The 25915-nt window shown below is 42.8% G+C and overlaps 1 protein-coding gene across 1 annotated transcript in view; it reads right to left on the bottom strand.

Moving 5' to 3' along the window:
* The window catches only part of LOC309601492 (ubiquitin-conjugating enzyme E2 R2), a 60817-nt gene extending 35560 nt beyond the window's left edge, over positions 1-25257 (bottom strand). The window contains exon 1 of the mRNA XM_082334518.1: positions 24998-25257. Within this exon, the coding sequence (XP_082190644.1) occupies positions 24998-25174 (177 nt within the window). The 5' untranslated portion in view covers positions 25175-25257. The remainder of the gene's footprint in view (positions 1-24997) is intronic.
* Between the last annotated feature and the right edge of the window lie 658 nt (positions 25258-25915).

Here is a 25915-nt window from a genome sequence, read left to right as displayed (position 1 = left end):
GTGACTGGCTGCCAACTGGATTTAACTCCATTCACCACAACTCTTTGGGCCCAGACATCCAGCCAGTTTTTTTTTTTTGTTTTTTTTTTTTTGTTTTTTTTTTTTTTTTTTTTTTTACCCAGCAAAGAGTACACTCATTTAAGCCATGAGCAGCCAGTTTCTCCAGGCTGTAGGAAACTGTCAAAGGCTTTACTAAAGAGTCTGTCAACAGCAAGGAGGCATTTTGAAGTAACAGAAAATGTTACAGTGAACTCAAAGCACTGAGGAAACTCAAGGGGTACTGGATGGTGAACACGAATGAAAACTAGTTTTAAAAAAGATTAAAAGTTGTGGCTTGGACTTCTCAGTTAAGGAGAGATCTTTTCAATTCCAAGAAGGTATCACAAAGAGAAAGCAGCATCCTTGTAAACTTTGTTACAGTTGTCCAGGAGAAATGATGATGTAAAGTCTCCACACCACTATCTGATAAACTTCTATTGAACTAAGTTCAAAATATCTCTAGAAACCTGAACTTGTGTCTATATTTTTCCCATTAATGAAAATGCCTTCCTTCCTCAGCTATCTTTGAAGAGCATCATGTATCTTCTCAGTATCAAACTTGCTCACTACCAACACGCCTTCTCTCCACCACTACAGACATTTGAAGTAGCAGTATTACAATGCTCACGTGTAGAGTTATGCTTGTACACAAACAGCTGCAGCATACCAACTGCTAAGGGAAACAGCAAAGCACTGGAAGCTCAATACCAAAACAGTCCAAGAACTTGTTTAGATTTATATCCTTTAAAAAAGTGAGGACTAGCAGGTAAGAGCAGCTAACCAGTTGGACACCGAGCTCAGGGTCCCAATCGAACACCACAGTGAATGTGTTGTCACACTAGGACACAAGCAATCAGAATTACTGTCAAACAGATTATTAAGAACCAGATGAATGACAGTGTGGGGGCAGCATTGTCACTGGCATCTAAACCCCCCAAAACTAAGTAGTACATAAACTGTTGTTTCCTACTTCTTACACTCAACTATGAGTCAGATAGATAAATCCTCAGTATTATAGCTTAAGAAATACCTTAGCATCCAAACACTATAAACCCTAAGCAAGAAGTAAAGAACAAACCAGCATAAGTCATAGCAGAGGTTCTTCCTCCCACCCCTCCTGGCACCATAGCTGGCACCACCATTTGTGCAGCCAGGTAACAAACTAGCCAGAAAGCCCCTCATTTTTAACTTGAATGGTTTATTTTGGAAGAAGTGACCACTTAGACCTTTATTTCCGGAGTTAAGCGTCAACAGTTTAGGCAGGACACACTTAGACCAAGCAGCCACTTGGTTCTTTCAATAAGTGTAAGATTACATATGCAGGAAAAAAAAAATCCCAACCAGGAGCCTTTGCCTACTACTGAAATCCTGCAACAAATGCCTGATTCCTGTCATGAGTTTTCTACTAGGAAAGGTCAGTTTTGTATACTGTCAATTGTGGTTAAGTGTTAATAATCTATTTATAATCTGAAAACTGCATACACACATGCATACATATACTCTATCAGTACTTTTCTACTCCGGGAAGAAAAAAAAACATAGCCAGGTTTTTCCTTCCTTTTCTATCCTAATACCCAAGCAATATCTTGGCAGCTGTAATACAGGGAGGTGGCAGCAGGGAAAAATAATCTAACTTAAATTAGTGACCTACTTGCTTGTTTAGTGATAAAGATAGCCAAGGCAGCAATTTTTGACCAGACTTAGCGATCACCTGATTTACAATGTAGATTTTAAAATTACAGCTTCAGCAGCACATGTACCTCTACAGAGCATATCATTAACATCCTGTGTTTAACTTTTTGGGAGAGTGGAAGAAGCAAGCTCTTATATAGCCTAGTTACAGCAGGGGAAAAAAAAAAAAAATCACCCATTGCCACCCTTCAGAGTATGCTGGGCTTTCAAGAGAGCTCTAATTTACCTATATTTGCATACCACAAGCTGTATAGTAACCATTTTTGCAGCTCATTAGTAGCCACAAACCCCTTATTGCATCTGTGGGCTGGGTTAACTTTGCAGGTTTGCAAGCACCTAGCAAGTCACAGCCTCATTGTACTGGACATTACACAAGCATTAACACATATCTCACCCCTAAAATACACCAACAGCACTGACTGCCTCCTGCAAAAGGAGACAAGTTTCAAAATATCCTTCTTTACTCTTCCTATGCAGAGATTAGTCTCATTTGAGTACCACACTGCTGCTCAAGTTACTCTGCAATATTTTCAGTTAGCCTCTTCCCAACAGGACATCATTCAAAGTAAGTATCAATGTTTGAAAGCAGAAAAAGAAGAATCAGATGCTGAAACTAACACTGGACCACTAGCTACAAAGTCAGTTCCAGGTGCTTTTAAAAAAAAAAAAAAAAAAGCACACCAAAAGCAACCAACCAAAACCCTTTGAGTCAATTTGGGCTTTGTAGGAAAAAGTACTTTCGCCTGCTGGCAAGATAGCTCTCGTACTAGAAGCAAATATGCTGGCAGCTTTGCTGCAAATCCAATATATTTTATGGCTTCAAAGTGTTTCAAAACAAATGTCTGGAAGACATCTAGATAATTAACTATTGTTTAGTGTTGCTCAGCAAAGTCCTGTCATCTTTTCAAGATAGAAAGCCTGCAGAGATACAAAGGCTTAATATGGGCTGTAAACAGCTACTGTGTTCACAGCAAGTGGGACAGCATTTCAGGCTCAGTATTCCCAATGTTCCTCAGAGGGAAAAATTGAGGAGTCAGATGCTGGGGAAGTGACCTCAGGAGCATCCAAGCAATGACATACACAGCACAAGCTCCTTCATGTTTGCTGCAATCCTGCCCAACCTTTCAGGGTACTATGTCTGTGGACACCAGATTTCATATTTCATGTTGGGCCATTTCACTGGCTGCAGCCATCAGGATTAAAATGCTGTCATTCTCCTATCAGCAGGGGGAAAAAAAAAAAAGTTTTCCTCAGCAAAACCAAAGCAGGGTAACCCATACTGTGCACTAAGCTGTATGTGCTGCAGAACTCGCATTCATTATGCAATCACTTCTGCACTGGGCATTGCAGCCTATATCATAGGGGTTTTTTTATGCTTCTGCTCTAATCTCCAAAATAAACATACAAGGCAGCATATCTAATTACAGCTAAGGTAACACATAGCTCATTTGCCTTTTTTTTACTATGAACAGATAGCTTTAAACATAGTGCAATATCAGATTAATGATCATGGAAGTCTGCATCACTAGTTCATTATCCTTACAGTTGATTAGTTTAACACAAAAAGCCACAAAAGCAAGATTTTTAATTTGCAAATTAGACACTGACTGATCTGACATTCTTGTACATGTTATCATAGGACATTAAAGTTGCTTCCAATGTGAAATGATGTCTTTAAATCCACAGCTTCATCCAAGAGACAACTGACTACAGCAAACTAATGAGAAAATTTCACCAGATAAACACTTTGTTATTGGCTGACTTTTTTTTACATATTCTTAAGTTTATAAAGATTGATTTTAAAGTCATCTTATGTTACACTGAAAGATTTTTCTCCCATAAGTACATTACTAGGCACAGAGCACAGAACAGGAACTGGTTGAGGCTACCTCCTTACCCCATACGTAACAGAAGTGCCCTCCAAAAAGATAACAACAAAAGTTTAAACAGGAAAAAAAAGGAACCTGCACTATCCAGAAGAGATTAATTAATAGCTACTTACAAGTAGCTTATCCTTTGATTTTCTGGACACTGCTAGAACAGGAATGACACGATAAGCGTTGCATGGGCAAACATGACAAGTCTGGTGCTTGCAAAGTGCATCTCAGGAGCCAATGCTGACTAGGGACCCACCCTGGGAAACTCCAGGTCTAAACCCAGGATTCTCAATATGTTCCTTTTCAGTAGTGCTTAGTGACCTGCCCAACAGAAGTGACAGGGAAGGAAATGCCTTGACATGTCCTGAACACTGAACTCTGGGAATTTAATACTGAACTCAAGGTTACATGCAGGTATGTGTATGAGGCTGACTCAGAGCCTGAAATCCTGTACATGACCACTTTTTACCACACATTTGGTTCAGATGATTGTCCTATTTTCCTCAAAAAAAAAAAAAAGCAGCTAAATTGGGACACCTTAGTCAGCTGGCACTGGGGCATTTGGTCCAAAGGCACTTTAACTTGCATCCTCCACCTTCCGGGCAGATGCCCTACCCTAAAGGGCATTAAGCACAGCTCTCTTCAGCTTTCCCCTTGGCATCAGGCCACTGCCCAGACAGGAATGCAAATGCCCAAGCCAGAAAACAAAAGGAGCCTGACTGCTTAGAGTACAGAGCTTGGAAAAAGCTGTCAGGATTATAAGTATTTCACACTGGAAAGTGAGCTGATAAACAGGAGCAATCCTTCCTTCCAGCTGAGCACCTTAGGCTACAGAGGCACATTCCCTCACTGCTGGCTGGGTTTAGGCCCTACCCCACTATGCAGCCAAGAGCCCAGGAGGCAAAAGTTTCAACAAGGGGAAGGAAGGATTCCTCAGTATAAACTCACAGCCTGATGACTATGTTACCTAAAAAAAAAACCCACAGAAGATATGGGCTTAGTCTCTTCAAGATGAAGAGGGAACTGAACCCATCTCCAAGCAATAAATCAAGGTTGGCCAGTACTTTTGGCTGAGAGCCACATATTAAATTTCTTGCACAAGCCAAAGCCCTGAGGAAGGCACAGTTGTCCCCAGACAAGAGATGGCAGAACCCCACCAAGTCCCACTACAAAGCTGAACACTTAAAATAAGTGGGGTGGCCCTTAACATCACTCTTCTGTACTGAAGTTGTTGACACTTCAGGCACCTCTGCACAATTTTAGTTCTTTACCCTACTTACCACAGAGTGCTCTAAAACTGTGATAGAGTTACAAGGCAAGACTGTATGGGATAGAAATATTGCAACAAAAGCATAGCAGGGATTATTTAAGAAGCCTATATTATTCCTTAACTTTAAGTAGAGCTTTGACCTTGAACAACCAAACTTGCCTAGAACAAATGCATCTGAGAAAGGAAGAACAGGGAATCAAAATCACAAAGTAAAAGGCCTCTCCAGTAACCTAGCAAAGCTAAACCACCTCCAGATCAGACATCCAAAATGTCTGAACACCAACTACCATTCCTCCTTCATCATAGCCACGTGTAAGAGCAGCATGGTTAAACTGAAAGTAGCAGAATGGGAACCAGCAATGCAACTCACAAGTTTAAAGAAGTACACAGATGCTTTGTTTTCTTTGTGAATGTGAAGCTTCCTACAAAATACTCCATACTTTGGAAGGAGGCTATAGGCACTCTTGAAAGCCTGCCATGTCAAGCAGGAACACAACACAAGAGCTTTGGAGACAAGCTTAAGAAAGATCCAAGCTCAGGGCTGGCAATCAGGCTGATGCAAGTATCCATCTGAACAAGTTCCCATTCACTGTTCAGCAGTGGAAGTATTACCAACATAAAAGCATAACAGGTCAACACAAACAAAATTTCAAAAGGTTTGATCAAGAGTTAAACAATACACAAACCACCTGTATTTTGCTAATTATTGCTAAGCAACATTAAGGCCAACAGTTTAGCAGAATTCAAGAGGGATTAAGCATTATATGGGTAATAAGAACATCCACAATTACATTAGCTAGGATAAAACAGTTTATAAAAGGATTAAAGGAATACCAAGCCTCATGGCATGAGTCAGCCACCATATCATAAATTGTTCTTTGATTGTTTTGCTTAGAGTAGAGCAGTAGAAACCATGCCTGTTGTTCTAGCAACTGTTAGCTAAATCACACCAAGGATCAGCCTACAAAAACCAAAAATCAAACTAAATTCCACTTGCTCAGGTTCAAACTTCTCTAGTGAGCTTGTTCAACTGTATATTACATTTATCTTGGAATAAAAGCAACTCAGGCTAAACTTTAGCTGATTTATATTCACAAATGCTTGCAATACATTAAACTAGAATTGAGACATTTAAGTCACAGAAGTTGATGTGACTCACCCTCAAAGCCAGATCATCACAACAAAACATCCAGACCATCACAATGAAACACTTAAGTAAGCAATTCTCTGCTGATTTCAGTAACCAGCTACTACCTGAAGCTAGAGGAAAAAAACCAAAGGTCTCCAACAAGCTTGCCTTGTCCTGTCCTGAAACAGATCAACCAGAGAATCAAGACCTTTCTCCATTCAGAAGGTTTGTCAACAGTGGTAGGACTACTCACTCATTTTAGAAGAGTTTAACCACTTTGACCTCATACCTTGGACTCCAAGCTTTTGGCCCAGTGCAAGTCTGAGAATAATTAAAAGATGTGCAGAAACCAGGTATTTTTAGCAGCCTGCCTTCCTTGCATCTACAAAGAGCAGCTTAATTTGCTATTAGCCCCATAAAATGGCAGAGGGATTCAGACAAAGGAGCTACAATTACCAAGTAATCTCCAGCTGAAGTGTCAGCTACCATATGCTCTCTTCAGAAAACCCAGACTACTCATGTGCCTAGTTTATAAAGCTCCCTATATCAAGCTTCATTTTGACAAGAGGGTGGTTTTGATTGTACCAGGCCTTTTTGGAACTTTTAGCTGTTAAAATAGTGAAAGTAGACAGATAAAGAATAGCAGATCCAAACAGCAGAGCATCCCACTATAAATACAGAATTCAAAGAGTTTACATCAGGTGATCCAGGTTTCATCCCATACTCCCTCACTTCTTTAATTAAATATTCTTTCACAATAGGAAATATTTGGAAAATGTACCACTCTACTTCCAGAGGTGATTTGTGAACCTTAATCTGTTGATCAGTGTCAGATGAAGTTTCAGAAGCCTTAACAAGTCTGAAGTCCTGTATCTGAGATTAGCACTTTCAATATAAGAACACCTTGAAGGGTCAGAGGGAGATGTGAGACAGGTTAAAAGCTTATAAGCCAGAAAGATGGAAAAACCTAAATAGGTATTTTTGCCATTGCTCCTTCAGCAAAAGCTACTCATGAATGAAAAAAAACCACCATCAGTATCTACATTACACTAGGGACTGCAATTTTTTACTTTAATATTTCAGTACTGCAGAAGCTGATGTCACTTGCCAAGGAAAACTTCCCTCTAATTTGGCAAGGCTTCAGAAGTCCAACCAACTATTAACTGTAACACTGGCTTACATTGCTAGTGGAGAAAGTTAGAAGAGATTTTGCCTGTGCTAAAAAAATGTGTCTAAGCAGAATAGCTGGTCAAACAATTGAAGGTTTGAATGAAATAACTAGAGCACCAAACTGGATCTGCATCACAAATATCAAATCTGCCTAGTATCCTGACCACTACCAGTGGAGCCAGGTAGCTTTTAAACATGCAGGTAAAAAAAAAAAAAATATATATATATATATAGTAACTGTTCCTATATCTGTAAGGTAGAATTTTTCCTAGAAAAGTAAAAAATGTGATAGGAAATTGATCCTACCACCAGTTTTTACCACTTACTACCCTTTGCAACAAGAAGTAGCTTTGAGTTTTCCACTTCCATTTGAACAAAGCTTTTGACCACGACTTTTCACAAGTTACTACACAAAGAGAAGCTCAGAAACCAGTTGTTAGATGAGAGGCAGAAAGTGTACACTTAGTCTTCTGTAACTTCTCTGAGCACCTGGTGTTCTGCTTAAGATTCAGTGCCTGTAGAAATACCCATCATAGTTGGCAGTTACAAATATGCTTGTGGCAACAGGAAACAATTGGCTCAAACTCTGCTTGTTTTATTCAGTCAGGCTTTCTCTGGGGTTTGTTTTTTGTGCCAACATGAAAGAGGATTAAGTGCTCTATAAGGAAAAGATTAAAGCTTATAGTTTTACCTACAGAACCACAGAACAGCATGTGCAATCATGATTAGCAAAACACACATGGTAATATGTCTCAATTTCTCATCACAATAAGCACTGCAAGGGCCTAAAACAATCCCTGACACAGTTGCAGCTTCTGCAATTTAGCTCTGACATAGAATACAAGTCTCATACATATACATGTACTCAGCACTGGTGAGGCTGCACCTCGAGTACTGTGTTCAGTTTTGGGCCCCTCACTACAAGGAGGACATTGAGGTGCTGGAGCGTGTCCAAAGAAGGGCAACAAAGCTGGTGAAGGGTCTAGAGCACAAGTCTTATGAGGAGCGGCTGAGGGAGCTGGGGTTGTTTAGCCTGGAGAAGAGGAGGCTGAGGGGAGACCTTATTGCTCTCTACAACTACCTGAAAGGAGGTTGTAGCAAGGTGGGGGTCAGTCTCTTCTCCCAAGTAACAAGCGATAGGATGAGAGGAAATGGCCTCAAGCTGCACCAGGACAGGTTTAGACTGGATATTAGGAAAAACTTCTTCACCGAAAGAGTAGTCGGGCATTGGAACAGGCTGCCCAGGGAAGTGGTGGAGTCCCCATCCCTGGAGGTATTTAAAAGACGGGTAGATGTGGTGCTTAGGGGCATGGTTTAGCGGTGGACTTGGCAGTGTTCGGTTTATGGTTGGACTCAATGATCTTAAAGGTCTTTTCCCACCTAAACAATTCTATGATTCAACGAACCCCTAGGGGTTTCCAGGCAGTGGAGATGAAGGGTGGCTGGAGGCAGGAGCCTGGCAGCAGGGGCCATGCTGCAGCTCTTTGGACAAGGTAGGATGGTGGGAGGTACATGACACCTGCAAGGGCAGGCATGGGGTGTGGAATGCTGCAAAATATTTTATTATTAGTATTAGCATTATAGGATGAGGCATAATTAATGAATCACTAGGTGCCAAAATACTTGATAAAATAACCTGTTCTGGGAAAGGCATGTTCTGGTTTAGTGGTAGACTTGGTAGTACTAGGTTAATAGTTGGACTTGATCTTAAAGGTCTTTTCCAACCTAAACGATTCTATGATATGCTTGCATGCAGTGTTTACTTTGCAGTGGGTTTTGCTGCAATATTTGTACAACTCCATCAAACACTGGGGCTGCAAAATAAAGCGCTCCAATAGTACCTGAATTCACACCACATTCATCTGCTACTATTTTGGAAATGAATATACCCTGGGAGGTCAGCATTTCTCCCCAAGGATCTTGCTTCATGCAGCAAGAGGGCAGCCAGACACACTGTCATTACAAGAGGAGAACCATCAGGGTTGCATCACTCAAGAATCCCACCACTGAAAATAGCAACTTCCTATTGTAGTCAAATCAATTCCCTGTATAAACATCAAGCTGCTCATTGCTCCTGGTTCTTCTGTCAACCCATCGCCATTTCTCAATCTTAACATTTGCTAGCTATTTTCCTAGAAATATTTAAGTTACTGCAGTTGCCAAGACAACCGCTTCATCAACACCAGCACTTCAGCTCATCTATCTTGGGCTTCCCTTCTGTTCACCATGACTTCTAGGAAATCAGCTGCCAGAAACAGTCATTTTGAAATCTGGCTTTTTTTTTTTTTTTAAACTTTTAGTAGCCTTTGAGATCTTCTGTCCTAATAATCTCAAGTTCCTTTCATAGTAACAGATTTGTTTTAATTATACCCTCAGAAGCGAGGCTTCCTGTAAAGCTGGAAGAAGTCCGATAGCTTAAATTCCAAGGCACTGAGGTGATGAAGGGGAAGATGCAATCAGAGAGGTATACATTCAAACCATGTTTGTGCACACCTATGCTATCACTTTCAATAACTCACTGAAGTCTCCTTCTATTTTGTTTTCTGTTACCAAGAGAAGCAGAGTGTGACTCAATATTTCTTATAATACTTATCAAACTCAGCTAGACCTTGAAATGCACGCCCATACAGGTGTCTTTTTTAAAAAATATCACAGAACTTCCACAGAGAAATTAAGTGAATAAACCCCATAGCTATATGCATGTTTTAACTAAGTGAGGGTTAAGCTGTCGGACTCTCCTGCTGTGGCAGCCACAAAACCTAGTGGCCAATTCAGCTGAGCTCTGCAAGCAGCTAGAGTCCTCAGAAGATATAATACAGTTTGAGTTTCACAACAGTAAAAGTAGGGAAATAGGACCCTGCATAGCACTCCCCTTCCCCAAATCCATCTATGTTAGACCCAAAAAAAGAAGGCATCACAACTTCAATCACAACAAGAGCTTTGATCAGAATTTACATCTTATAAAACATGGGATAAGCCAACAGAAACAGTTAAGCCAGGTTTAGTTAAGTTCTACCACCAAAGCTACCAGTGTCTTTGTACCATCAGCATTTGAAGCCGTACAAGAGCAGCTTCCCAAGCTTATGTCTTCATGGCCCTCACTGCTGTGACTTACACACAGATTTACAGCTGCAACTGTACTAGCTTTGCATCCATTAGCATGGATACTGGTAGCAATCTAACCATGGCAACATGGGATTAAGCATAGGCTGCAAAACCAACTTGTAAGCTGGGTCAATTCACAACTGGTGTTAAATATCATGCTGTCACTACCAGACCACTACTGTGCTTGAGACAGGTCGAATGTGCCATTGCTGCAATGCAGACATACTTAAACACTATAAAATGATCTCAACAGTTTAGTACTGCAAACCTTGGTAGTTTGCCATGGTTGACACAGTGTCATTGGAGAAAGCCCCAAGTATTCCTTTCACCATACCTATTAATACAAGGTTAACAAAACCAGAGCAGCAAAAGACTTTATATTCTGCCCAAAACTCAAACTCTACATGGCAATCGCATTAAGCTGTGACCAAACTTAGTTTAGCAAATAAGCATTATACAACAACATTTATCAATGCACTTATAATTAAAACAAAAAAGCCTCTGGCAGTTAGAAACACCAGCTTCCCTTATAAAAGGAAAGGTACCTGCAGGTCACTTGTGCTGTAGTTTTCTATTTAAAGTGCTTGCTAAGTGTAGAATTTGGCTTTTTGCCCAGTGTTTTAAGCTCAGTGTTGTGGCATAGCCTGGGTAATTGCACTTCAGGTGACAAGCACAAGAGAACTTGGAGGCATGTCAGTAATATACTTTAAGCCTCATCTTAACTTACTAGAACCAAATCTTGCCCTGTGAACATGCCAGCTCCACAACTGGCCACACCAGGCTGTTTCCCTGGCTGTGCTACAGAGCTGCAAGCCATTTCACACTTCCACAAATCCAACATGCCAGTTTCACTATGCTGAGAGTCTTTATTCTGAACCTAATCTTCAAAGCACAGGAGAGAAGACCTGGGGTGGCTGTAGTAGAAGAGCACAGGAGCTAGAGCAATTAAGACAGTAAAAGAAAGAAATCCCAGAGTTGGGATGTAAAAAAGCTGGGTAACTCTGAAATCAGTGCAGATCCCTCTGACATTTCAAACTGCAAGGCAGCCAAGGCATAGCTTTGCCTCCTCCAATGAGGAAGTTTACCCAGATTCTCCCTGATACACTTCCTGAGAATTATTTGTGAAGCCTGCATAGCATAGGTCTCCCCCAGCAAGCCTACATGCCCAAGCCTTGACTTGATAGCTTTATCTTCAACACCAGGAATGTCCCCCCTCCTCCCCCAGGTTTATACAACCCCAGCTTTATTTTTTGCTCTTAGAGAATTGCTGCAGCTGCCTCACAAAGTCTGTACAGGAGTGTGACTTGTCAGTACATCAGGATCTGTGCTGGGGCACTTCAGGAAACTGATCAGGATTTTATTTTTAAAAACCAGGAATAAGCAGAAGTTCTTATTCCAAAAGTCTTTTTGCTTTTGTGCTTAAGCAGCCTGAAAGCTTGACAATTTCTTCAGCTATTCCAAATTTAAATACTGTACTTGTAAACATACAAGTTGAATTTGTTTTGGAAGAAAGTTTTCCCATGTGCTATTTATAAGAAGCAAAACACTTTCTACCTACAGATTTAATCACCTATGCTATTATAAAAGATATACCCGTTTTATATAAAAAAAAACGTTAATTTATCCAAGATCATGAATACAAACCCATTACAGATAAGACTTAGTCCCTATCCTGTTCACTAAATTATACTGCCTCTTAATGTTGCAGGGCCAAAATGTTCTCTGACCTTACATTCAAAGCAAGCTGTACAAAAACCCCATATTTCTACATGACTCTTCCAATCCTAGCCCTGTGTCCTTCAGATGAGCACCTCTTACATTCACCAACATATCTAGAACAATACATTGCATTGGCGCTCTCATCTTGTTTGTGTAGCATCCACAGACTATTATAGACAAGTGCCACACTTCACCCACACAAAGGGCCTAACAGATGATGAATTCTGGATTGTGCATCCCTTTCACCCAGTCTAACATCAGATCATAGCAATTCACATTCACAGTAAGTGTGACACAGCAATATTTAATAGCTTTACCAAACAAAGCTCAACTAAACATACTGAAGAAAGCTTGTTGGCTGCTACCTAGCAGAAGACAGTATTTGGGTGACCATATGAGCATCTAGCAACAGACACAAACCTTTCTTGGAAGGAAGAAGCTGATTTCCCATAAACCTTTTATTTCAAGTTGACATCATCTAGTTATTAATCTGTAAATTAAGATCCAAATTCAACACCAACCAAGTGTTAATAGTAGGCTTTAGGCTCAGCCTAAGTTTTGTCATCCTCAGTTTTTCTGCATTACTACATTTGCACAAGTTATGTATCACATAAAAGTAGTCTAACAAAACTGAAGTCCCTTCTAAGACTAGGAAATCTCCTTCCTAGTGCCACCACTAGGTTCATCTACCATAAAACACCTCCTTCATAGTAATTGGCTTTTTTACTAGAAAAATATTTAGAAAAGAGTTTAGATGACAACAATGCAAAAATCACTATTCATACAAAGTTTGTTCCAGGAAACATACTGTATCTATTCTTCTTTCTAGAACAGAAAATCACTGCTCTATACTTCACAAAAGAAGGGAAGAAAAACCCTAAAACTTATACTCCCAGCTATGACCTAATGCATACTGAACAAAACAGCTAGGAGACCACAAATAAATTGGTGCATACAAGAGGTATAGATACAGAACTGATGCAGCTGTTAAAGGAGGAGCAGCTGCTCAAGCATTCACACACCATTCAGGGAGTCTCACACACACCACCCGATACTTTAACTGCTAAGACCAGAGGCCCTTCACAGCAGGCAGCTCCATTGAGCTGACAGGTGCCCCTTTTCAACTCCTCACTCACACACACTCAGGTGCTTTCTCTCCCCTCAGGCTCAACCCTAGGTTTCCCCAAAGCAGAGTCTCTGACATGAAGTACGCCAGGTGAATTTGAGTGGTACAGCAGTGAAGAGCAGCTCGAGCTGGGTGCCTCCAGGGCAGGACCCTGAACAAAGAAATCCCTGGGCAATTATACCCTTACAGTTTAAGTTTATGGGACCCACCCAAGGATACTGAGGGAGCTGGCCAAGCCACTCTCCATCATTTACCAGCAGTCCTGGTCAACCAGGGAGGTCCCAGATGACTGGAAGCTAGCAAATGTGACGCCCCTCTACAAGAAGGGTCGGAAGGAGGATCCCGGGAACTACAGGCCTGTCAGCCTGACCCTCGGTGCCGGGGAAGGTCATGGAACAAATTATCCTGAGTGCAGCACATGTGGGACAACCGGGGGATCAGGCCCAGCCAGCATGGGTTCATGAAGGGCAGATCCTGCTTGACCAACCTGGTCTCCTCCTATGACAAGGTGACCCGCTTGGTGGATGAGGGGAAGGCTGTGGATTTTGTCTACCTGGACTTTAGCAAGGCCTTTGACACTGTCTCCCACAGCATTCTCCTGGAGAAACTAACTGCTCACTGCTAGGATAAGTGCACTCTCCGCTGGGTAAAGAACTGGCTGGATGGCCGAGCCCAGAGAGTGGGGGTGAATGGAGTCAAATCCAGTTGGCAGCCAGTCACAAGTGGTGTTCCCCAGGGCTCAGTGTTGGGACCGGTTCTGTTCAACATCTTCATTGATGATCTGGATGAGGGGATCGAGTGCACCCTCAGTAAGTTTGCAGACGACACCAAGCTGGGTGGAAGTGTCGATCTGCTGGAGGGTAGGAAGGCCCTGCAGAGGGATCTGGACAGGCTGGATCATTGGGCTGAGGCCAATCATATGAGGCTCAACAAGGCTAAGTGCCAGGTCCTGCACTTGGGTCACAACAACCCCATGCAACGCTACAGGCTTGGGGAGGAGTGGCTGGAGAGCTGCCTGGCAGAAAAGGACCTGGGGGTGTTGGTTGACAGCTGCCTGAATATGAGCCAGCAGTGTGCTCAGGTGGCCAAGAGGGCCAATGGCATCCTGGCTTGCATCAGAAATAGTGTGGCCAGCAGGACCAGGGAAGTGATAGTGCCCCTGTACGCAGCACTGGTGAGACCGCACCTCGAGTACTGTGTTCATTTTTGGGCCTCTCACTACAAGAAGGACATTGAGGTGCTGGAGTGTGTCCAAAGAAGGGCAACAAAGCTGGTGAAGGGTCTAGAGCACAAGTCTTATGAGGAGCGGCTGAGGGAGCTGGGGTTGTTTAGTCTGGAGAAGAGGAAGACCTTATTGCTCTCTACAACTACCTGAAAGGAGGTTGTAGCAAGGTGGGGGTAGGTCTCTTCTCCCAAGTAAGAAGAGATAGGACAAGAGGAAATGGGCTCAAGTTGTGCCAGGGGAGATTTAGATTAGATATTAGGAAAAATTTCTTCACAGAGAGAGTGGTTAGGCATTGGAACAGACTGCCCAGGGAAGTGGTGCAATCACAGTCCCTGGAAGTATTAAAAAAAAAAAAAAAAACACGTGGATGTGGTGCTTAGGGACATGATTTAGAGGTGGACCTGGCAGTTAGGTTAATAGTTGGACTCGATCTCAGAGATCCTTTCCAACCTTAATGATTCTATGATTTTATTAAGTTCCCCTCCCCTCATGCGATGGTTTGGTCCAATAGTAATATTTGGGTCTGGGGTCTTCTTGCTCCTTCTTGGATCCTTTCCCTGTCTCCAGGCAGGACATTCCTTTTCTTATCTTAATAGTTGTAGCTTCTGCTGATGGTTTCAGCTACCTTATCTTTCTGGTTTGCACTGGTTTCAGGGCCTTCCTTCATGTAGCTATGTAGGAGTTCAGCATACAGTCAGTGTATCTAGGTGAAAGTTCACAGCTTGCAGTCTAAGGCTTCAACAGGCCTTGCTCCTAATGCTACGTATTGGATTCTATTTGAGCTAGAAAGTGACTTCTACAACACAGCTTTCCAACACCTCAAGAATTTCTTTCTATCCGCTAACCTCCACCCAGAGCTTTGCTAGATTTGCTGAAGTATAACTCACAGGCTCTCCCTAGCATCACCAGCAAGCTTACTTTTGTTTTAATAGCAGAAATTAGCCATCTTTGAAGCAATGGTTAGGAGTAGGTAGGTCAAAAATACTTCACTGTTCTCTTGGAAATAGGCAAGTCATCCACATGCTCAGCAAAGCTGATGGGGCAGACAGAAAGATGAAACAGAACAAGCCTGAGACACCAGGAACTCTAATCAGGTCACACATGGTGACCTCAGTCATGCCCCAAAGTACAGTCAGTCTAGTATAGGAAGAGAGATGAAGGAAGAGGGAGACATCTGAGATGAACTTGGATTCCCAGAAACCCCAAGACAGATGACAAGGCCTGGCAGCATCATGATGACAGGTCTTCTGTGATCAAGCATACTAGAGCCTTCCTCCACACCTCTGCCATTGCAGAGAGCTGACCCCACAGCAGTATTACCTACCTGGACAGCAGGCAGGATCTCAAGTATGGTGCACATGCTGAAGATTGCTAAGATATCCCCATGTGACATTTCATTGCACCCCCATGAGGCCTGGGAACAGGCAATGCTATGCTTTGGGATGGTTACTCACAACCCTTACCCCAACCTGACCTGATCCACCACTTAACAACATGCCTACAACTCCCAGCAGGCAGCTCCCTGGCTAAGGTAGGCAGCACATACCTACAGCAGCCAGCCTAGCTGTGGTCTCCATGGCCATTACCATTAAGCAGCATGGCTTTTCACAGCTTTTGTTGACTGCCAGCACATTATTTAATTGTCCCTTGCAGGCAAAACATGGTCCCTGGTTGAAGAGCCCAAGCATAAGCATATCACTCACACCAGAGACATGAACCAAATTGAACAACTAAATACCTGGTAGGTATAGGATAAGCCTGCAAATTGGATGAAACTTAACAATGATTTGTCCAAGTTGAACATTAAGCAGGCTGCTTTGAATCAGTGAAATCAGAGTATCACCTCTAACAGCACTAGAAGCCAGACTTATTCCATAACATCCAGAAGAAAGTGGCCAAGACCAGCAGCCTTCTTACCCCATCCCTCCTTAGTAGCAGCCAATACAACTAGGATCTCTTTCCAACTGGAGAATAGCCATGGATGATATGGGTTCAAGACCATGAACTCTGCTATTATTGCCATTTAAAATAGATCTCCAGAGTGACATACCACAATGACCCTGCCAAGGCTGGTCTTTAGCTCCTGATGAGTCTGCCCATAAGCCTCCGAGGGTCAAAACAAACTTCAGTATTAACAAATTTTCAAAAATAATCCAGCCAATTCCAAAATGTAAAAGCCCAAATGTTCACAGCCTCAGTGAAGTCTATCCCACCTATCCAGCTTCCCCCAGTAGTGCCACTATTGCTATATTTCAGGCCAAAGGCAGCCAAGCTTCTTCCACACAAATGACTCCTACCAGCTGGGGGGAGGAATGGATCAGTTAAATATCACAGAAAGCATATTAATCAAATTTTAAAACACATAAGCTTTCAGGTTTCTGGCAGACACTGAGAAATAGAAATCATTCCATATGTTGGTCTCAAAACTTTCATTTTTATATGCTCCAATGGAGATCATAGAGCAATATAAAATGCCTAGTTTCATTTGGAAGTTCTTTCAAAAAAAAAAGTGACAACAGGTCCTCTATAGAGAATTATTTAAACATGACTGCGGTTGTCTCAAGGAACAGCCACTTGACACTTACAGAATTATACAAGAGAAGAAACACTAAGTTTTCAACAGGAGTTGAGCCTCAATGCCTTTTTTTTTTGCTTAGCATTGAGTAACATGCCCACAACAACAAAAAAAATAGGTTAGGCAGAGATCCCACCAAAGTGGCAATATCACTAAGAACAGACAAGGCCTTTTCTTTCCACCTTAACCAAACGTGCCACGTACCTTCATCTGAAACACTTGGGTATAGGTATTTTGTTACCACATGAAGGGCAAATTAGAAGGGATTTAGATAATAGCTACAAGACACTTAAAAGGTACAGAAGAGATGTTAGCCTCTCAAGTTATACCGCTTAATGCACCACTGAAGGGCATTCAGCTACTAAGTGGGTACAGTTACTAATCTGCAAGAGAAGTAATCGGGAGCACTGAGATGAAATTCAGTTTTCTTCAATACATAAGAAGCCCATTCTTTTAATAAAGGTGAGTGCTTTTAGGAGATTGCTATTCTAGCCAAGATAAGCAAACACTTGTACACAAGTGTAGTTTACATCCATGAATATAGAGGCTTATATGAGCAAACTTTATGCAAGAACAAATGCATCTTCACAGAACGCATTGTAAGTCAAAGCTACTCCATTGCATGGCTTTTGTTTTGATAAGTCCAGAGAGGATGCTGCAAAAAAGAGAATATTATTTCAGCCTTTACCTAGGTCTGACAGCAAAAGGTTTCTAGCTGCAGAGATGTCTAAGGATTAATTTAAAATCAAGAATTTTTGCACAATGGACAAGTGTCTATCACACAAGAATTGCCCCAAGTGGCACCACTGGCTAAACACTGGTCCTTACACTGTTCCAATACTCTGGCAAAGGGTTTTGCCTCTTAACCCCTCCAAATACTTTGCTACAGTGAGCATTAAAACATATGTTTTAAGATATGTATCCTAGTTAAAGTATTTAACTTGGGGGAGAATCACATAGCTATTGCAAACATGTCCTTACTGCTATCAACTTAAGTTCCATCTCCCAAGCAAAAGCCCTTTACCTGAATATCTAAATTACTTTTATAACTTTAAGACAACAAAACAGACCAACAGAAACACATCATGTCATGCTTTTAGTACTAAAACCTTAAGGAGTAAGACACAGTCTGCCTGCCAGGCAGCCTTCTCTTTGTTAATCACAAATACTATGATATCCAAAAGTGTCACCCACTTAAGACAGCCCCTTTACATTCCCCTTGTTCTCCAGGCGATAGTCTCAATTAAAAAAAACACACACACACACACCCCCACACACACCACCCCCCCCCCGGAAGTCTTAAGGTCATATTTCTTCAAATCAAGCAAGATTCCAAAATATCCTACACATACCCCAATTCAGTAGCTTTACCATTTTTCTCCTATTTGTAGGCCACTTTGGGCAAATATTTATGCATTTTAAATATTTCAGAAAGTGTGGAGATGAGCCAAATTGATTGATTGCCTATCTTGGCTACTACTGCTTCAGGGGAGGGTACACAATGCTAAAGTTATTACTGGCCTGGTGAGATGAGACGTTCTCAGTAAGTCACTACCACGAAAGCTTAGTAAGATTAACTGCAACTCCTCTAACTCATAACACTGGATAAAACACTTAGGTTTTAAAAATGAAGTAGCACTCTGGAAATAGCAAGCTAATTTTGTGCACATGCATATGCACAGATCTGATCACATGCAGCCCAAATTATAAGAGAACCTGCTATACTATGAGTCATATAACCTCTAGTCCATCCACAGTGCAGTCCATCTGTAACTCTGCTACATTTCCAACTTTATCTCAGTTACACTTCAACATAAGATCTCCACCATTTAGTCCATACTATTCATTACTAGGAACACCTGATGATGGCCATAAACTACACAGCTAAACTGCATGTCAAAGATCAGAGTTAAGGTTCTGCAAGCGTTTTTCTTCTGGCATTTCCTACCCTCTAGATGCAAAATGAGCATCATGCAATAGACCTAAAGTGCTATTAAAGATAAGATACCCAGTGTGAATATATCATTATGTAAAATAGCAGGTAGTGTGTGACTTCAGGAACAGCGAGATAAAGACATGTTTGAGCTTTTGAGAAGTTACAGATATGATACCACACAGACACTGGCATAAAACATCACTGCAATACTGTAGTTCTTAAGGATTTACACAAAAAAATTAAAAAGAACACCCTTCTGACACTATAGAGTAAAAAACTTCCACTAATTCCTATAATATGAACCAGATCTAGAGGTATCTACATGCTTTTAGTTACTATCTCTTGAACAGACAGGCAAGAAATTTCAAGAGGCACAGTTCTTTGCATTGTTAACCAAGAAAAAAATTCATGTTGTATTTTACCTTATCCAAGGATCATTCTGTGCAAACTCATGGAAATAGAGCCAAACAATGGAAAAATTATGCAAACGGACAGTGCTCAATCTTTACAAATGAAAAGCTTTCCATTTTTATTTCAATGGCAGAGGTGGGCTCTGCTACAGCTTTCCTCAGGACCTAATTGCACATGATCTTGTATTTTCAGGCAGTATCAGTACTGGAAATCACTATCTGTGCTTCTTGGCATACACAATAACCCTACCTGAATCAAATGAGCCCTAGGGAAAGGACTGGGAGCTGGCTACCATTATTACCTTGCCCATTTCTTCCTAAGGATAGACTGCTGTCCAAGATAGGCTATAGGCTGGGTGAGTTGTCTGGGGGGTTCTGTGGGGCCCACAGAGGTACCCATCCAAAAAACTATATGCAACAGCAGAATGAGGGTCAATCAGGTACTCCCCAGGCCTGAGAGTTAAAGACCATAACTGTGCTTATGATCAGTGAACCAACATCAGAAGTTTCTTGCCTCCCTGCCTGTAGACAGCTTAGCAGCTCTTCTGCTTTGGAAATAGCCTGCTCTTAACAGGAGCTCTTCAGACCCAGAGCAAGCAACCAGACCCAGGCTCTATTCACCTGCAGTTCCGTAACCCTTTGCTGCATCAAACCTCTGCTTATTAGCATCAATGATACCTAAAGGCAACAAAAATAGAAAATTAAACACACGGAGAGAAACTCTGTAGCACCTTGCAATGCAGAGGCCTGCAGAAGGCAGCTTTTGTGCTGAGAATACCACACATTTTTTCCTTTGCACCAAGGAATATTTTTGTGGAGTTAATGTTCTACCAGTTACATAATTCTAAGTGCTTAAGAAACTTCTATTTGCTTAGTTTTAAGCTTTCTGGGAAGTAGCCTACAATACCAAACTTTTAAACGTGGTGCTCATTCTTGCCATCAGTTATCTGTAAGCAAGTTCCATATTGATTTCCTGCTCTGAAAAGAAATTATTCCCACATATTGCAAATTGCTTTGAAATCAAATCACTTGGAAGAAGCTGAGATCCAGCAAAACAGAACTCTAAACAGCACACGGTTAATGAGTTACAAAAAGCAAGGAAAACAATGCCTTGACAAGTATTTAGCCCCCAAATTACTTGAGGAAAACTAATCATAATGCTTGGGTTCCCCCCCCCCCCCCCCAACTTATGTGTCAAGACTTGCTCCTTCAAGTAGCAAAAATACCTTATGAAATAAATTGCCTTAAGAACTATCAAATAGCAACTCTAACAATGCAGTTAATTTTTCTTGTTTCCTTTCATGTTAGGTGTATTCATTTTCATCTACCCAGCCTAAATCACCTCTGAAGGAGCTTTTAATATTGACTCTTGCTCTACATTAAACATGCTTCTTGATCCAGCATACTTGGTCAAACCATGCTTCTGGGCAGCACTGTGTATTTAATAATGAATTTTCTATTTGTATAATTTCTCACTTGCATCTTCCCCGAAAGGTTGGCTCCCAGCACAAGAATACCATTCAACTAAAAAAAGGAAATTCTTCTCATTTTTAAAAAAAAACAATCAAAAGCTGTGACGCTAAGGTACAATTGCGCCAAACACGCAGAGCTTTGAGTAAGCCATCAGGAAACACTTTCTAATAGTTCTGCAAGTATCCCGAAAACATTGCTTGATCAAAGCATTGGGCAGAGGTTTATCAACCTCCAGGCTCTGAAGGCTCAAGCACCAAAGTAAGACACTGGATTTCAAGGCAGACAGAGATTGATCAATGGTCAACTGAGATGGTGAAAGTTTCACCATGCACAACTCTCAGCCATTTAAATCTATCCCAACTAGCACTTATCATCACCAGATTACAGCTTAATAACCTTTGTTGTGGTGGTCCCCATTTAAGTATCAGCTGTCAAAATTAAAGGTGAAGAAGTTCTCCTGCCATGTAGGAAAGAACCCTCTCAGCTGAACAGAAGATGCCTATGGCATAAAGGTGGCATCGATGAACTGCTCACATGTAGTTCTGCAGATTACAGCACTATCTGGTTCTCTGCTGCTCAGGCACTGCCTGCAAAACCAGAAAAACACATTCCCATCATTTCCAGAGCAATTCAGAACTACCACATAGCCCAGTGGAGTCTGATCTAAAGGCCTGTCTTATCACACCATGTCCTTCCCAGCTGACCTAAGAAAGAAGCAACTGGCACTACCTATGACCTGGACATGAAGCATTTCATTCTGAGAAAAATCTTCCCTTTGTCACTCAAAAACTGAATCAGCTGTGAGCAAATCAACATCTTAGACACACAAGGTCTACCCACCTTTCACCCTTAAACAAACTCTGAATAAGCCAGGGACCAAAAGTCAAGTTCACCTATTACAGTCAAATACCTGTAACCCAACACAACTGATTCTGCCAGAAACTTTAGTCAAACTGGCAATTTCTTGCTGACAGCAGCTGAAGAACAGACATTTGCTCTTATCACTGGACCTCTTTTGAGGACTTAACATCACTGACCCTGAGCTACTTTTGCCTTGCCAGCAAGGAATGAGAGGTAACTAGTACATGGAATAGCTCAACTCCTTTCTTGAGTGTGGTAATCTGGAACTTAAGCAAAGGGTTGCCCAAAACATTATTCCTGGTCATACTTGCATAGCTACATAAAGTCACTAGATAAGGCAAAGGTTGATATAACCTCCACTACAGATGTGTACCTTCGGCTGATCATATAGTAGGGGCTTGATGTTCAGGACTGCTCCTATCCCTCACTGATACAAGCTGCTCTTCACAAAGTGGTTGTTTCTGAAGGCTGCTGCCCTTTCCATCTAGCTGGGAGGTCCTAAACTACGAAGTATTGCAGCAGATCTGAGCATGCTGTATTAGCCGATAAAATATGCTTAGATGCTGTGTTTGAATTTTTAAGAAGTCCCTGTTATTATAGCCAGCACTAAGGTATGATAACCTACCATTTAAACAAACATTCAGGGAGACATGTTTTCTGCTTCAATTTATCAAATGCTAGTTACAGTATTAGCAACTGAAACCAGAATCTGTTGAAGCGTTGAACCAGCTTTTAACAGCAATAGCTCCTGTCAAGCAGGTGCTAGGAGAGCACTTTCCTCATTTCAGTTTATTCAGCTAGTTCAACAGCCCAGAGAGAAAGGTCATATTCCTCCAAGAATAAACAGGGTGCCAAAAGCTGATGTTACCAACTCCAAGAGCTCCATGAACACAAATCAAGTGTTTGTATTCCCAATCAACCATCACTAACACTTTCTTTATTAAGGTCACATTAAACACAGGTTTTCCTCAAAAATATTTATACTTGAGCTTAACTAGAAGCCTTTGTACTTTCCCTCCAGTTCCTACCCTCAAACCACACCTCAAGTGGAAGAAAATTCCCAAACTCTCATTGCCACAAAGTTTAAAAAAGTTACAACCTGTAATTGCATATTTCTAATCCTGCTTACCTAATCTTAGGAAACTAAAAATGCAAAACAAGATGAAGCTAGATATTTCATCAAGTCAAGAAACCTGAAAAATAAATCAGATTCTGATCTGAACTAGTGCTCACTTTGCATATACTATTAACATATCACAGAAGTCACCCCACCAAGTAAAGTTTAGGGTATTAATCTTATCTCTAAACAATTCAGTAAGCCAAGTCTAATACATCTAAAGGTTTGCCTGAAGGCCCAATACAAAGAAAGCCAAGAACATCACTTCTCAGGACAACTGGACTCCTCCCTAGGGACAGAATAAGGGTCTAAGACCACTTTTTCCAGTGGCTGAGAATTTAGGATGCATAAGAAAAAAAAAAAAAAAAAAACAACCACACAAACCCAAACACTACCAAAACACCATCCACAGCTCCTCATGGAGGAAAGATGAGACAGAAACAACATATGACAGACATCAGCCATGCCGCTTGAAGGGAATCCCTCTGCTGTGGAGGGGTGAAGGCATCATGAAACCCTTGTCTCCCACTCTCAAAATAAGTATCACAGGATCGTTCAGAAGAATTTAGAAGAAAGGCACAACAATTCAAGGACATCAAATACCAAAAAAGATATCACATTCATAATACTAAGGGGTAAGGCATCTGGCAACCTTGCCTGAATCCACGCTTGTTAACACACATCCCCTGATTATTTCACAGGCTGCTTCAGCTTCTTTCCAGGAACAATTACAAACATACAGTCCAAAGAGTCCCCCAACCACACAAAAATATTTTGACCTATTGTGATTGCTTTGAAAAAAATGGATGAGTAACATAAGTGCAGGAAGAGGTCACCAAACCATTCGGATGTAAAAATGACCCAGTTACCAACCCAACACTAGAGCAACTTCCTGAATAAGTAATAATGGAGGTGAGTCTAAGAATATACCTATCACACCTACGTGAGTAAGCTGGCCAACTCATTACAAAAGGCAATCCTTGTGCCAAAGCCTTCCCTTCCTTTAAAACAATGAGGCCAAACTGAATGTGACTCAAATCTATTATTCCCCAAGCTACAGGTTATTTTGGTTTTGTGGAACAAAGCTCTTAAACCTTGACCCCAAGAGGCCAAAAGGCACCGAAGATGCATGCTAGCCAAGCAAAGAGGTCATCCAAAAATTTCTTTCAGTTTGACAGAAGCCAAAGGGCATGAAATGGGAGACACAGGAGCCACTAATAAAACGATAACTCCTGGGAGAAGTGAGCTGAAGGGGACAATATTTTGCCAGAGACCAAGCAGACATCAAGTGCAAAGGGGCATGCCCAATGCAACATATCTTCTGCAGGCACCAATGTTTTTTTAATTGTTTCTTTTAAGAAAAATGTGCAATTCCTCCTCTGGTTGTTTTGAGAATTTAAGTCTGCTCCCTTCAGTTCCTTTCTCGGACAACAGTGCCAGATTTCTTGCTTACTGTATTTACAAGAGGGGAAATAACAACCACAAAAGTTTTTTTTTTGATTAACAGGAAGGTTGAGAGAGGAATTGAAAGCATTTATCTACCTTCACGGATTAAGCATTGCTGTAGCCCTTTGAAGGCTGCTCTCCGAAAGTTTAAAGAGGAAGAAAAGGAAAACAGTGGGGGAAAGAATAATCATGGAAAACAGTCCTGAAGCACCATGAGGTTTTGAGGAAAACAGTCTTTATCCTGAATTAGTCACCCTACACAAGATGTTCTTGTGAGACAAGCAAAGCAATTGAGGGAAGGTTAGGAAGCCCTTTACTTTGAAATAAATATACACAGACCAGAGCTAAGAGGACAACTTGGGGGTGGAAGGGAAGAATTTGCACGCTGCCATGAGGTACCTGCCTTTCTTTGGGGTTAAAATAGGGAAATAATAGAGACGGCTGTGGTGTGGCCTCCTCTCCCCAGAGCACATCCCAAGGGACAGGGGAGGAGAGGTCCCGCAGGCCCCGGCCAGCCCACCCTGCAGACCGTCTCCACCACCCCGCCGCCGGGCGGCGGGAGGGGAAAGTCAGCTGGCGGGGCACCACCTCCGGGCCCCAAGCCTCCCTTCCCCCCCTCCTCCCGCAGGCCCCGACCCCCTCCCGCGGGGGGCGGAGGGGCTGACAGCGGCCGCGGGCCCGGGGCCCCTCCGAGCCCGACAAAGAGGCCCAGCAGGCGGAGCGAGGTGTGTGTGTGTGTGTGTGTGTGTGCGCAGGCCCCAGCGGCAGCTCCCCGGAACCACCGCGGCGGCGGGAGGCCCGTTCCGGTGGCGGGGCTAAGGCCGTACCTTGAAGTACCCGCCCTCGTAGAGGGTATTGGGGGGGCCGAAGATCGCCACCTCCCAGTTGTAGAGGTCAGACTCGTCGACCAGGGTGATGCGGAAGCCCTCCACCGGCTCTTCCTGCAGCGACTTCAGCTCCAGCATCAGCGCCTTCTGCGAGCTGCTCATCTGCTGCTGGGCCATGGCGCGGCGCGGCGCGGCCCCCACCGCCCCGCCGCTGCCGCGCTGCCCCGTGGGCCCCCGCCCCTCCCCACACTAACAACTACCACCGCCGCCGCCACTTCCTTTTGTGACGGCGCCCTCTCGCCGCTGACCTCAGCGCGCCGCGCCGCGCCCTGCCCCGCCGCACGGCAGGCCACGCCCCGCCGCACGTCCCGCCCCTACCGGAGCGCTTAAAGGGGCAGAGCTCCCGCACCGCAGTGCTTGTAGGGGTGTGTGGGCGAGTGAGGCTTCGTGCTGCATCGGCCCCCGCGGGCCAGGCTCGTATCTCGCCTGGTGGGGGAGCCGCGGGGGCAGAGGAGAAGCCGTGTGCGGGAGTGGGAGTGGGACGGAGGGGGCGGTGCTGCGTGGGGGTCACGGGTGGGTATAGCCGGCCCACGCTGCTGTATTAACAGACACCCACGGTCAAAAAAGAGCCGTTTTTGTACAAAGGGTGGTTTCTGAGGAGCGACCTTGCGTGACCCAGGGTCCCCTAAAAAATCCTGCAGCAACCTCCACGCAGCAGTAGGAGAGGAACAGGCAGTTCCCCTCCCCGGGTGTTATTTTCACGTGGCTCCACGGATGTATGAGGTGCTACAGGCAGCAAACGCAGTTTCAATCCTTCCTCCCATTCCCCAACGCGGTTAAGGGAGAAAAATGTTTGCAGAGGTGGCAAGGTACATTGACCTGCGAACGCGAGGAAGTGCCTATTCCTTAGCAAGTCTT

The sequence above is a fragment of the Platalea leucorodia genome (assembly GCF_965183815.1).
Source record: "Platalea leucorodia genome assembly, chromosome: W".
Lineage (NCBI taxonomy): Eukaryota > Metazoa > Chordata > Aves > Pelecaniformes > Threskiornithidae > Platalea > Platalea leucorodia.
This window is presented reverse-complemented; position numbering and strand designations above follow the sequence as displayed.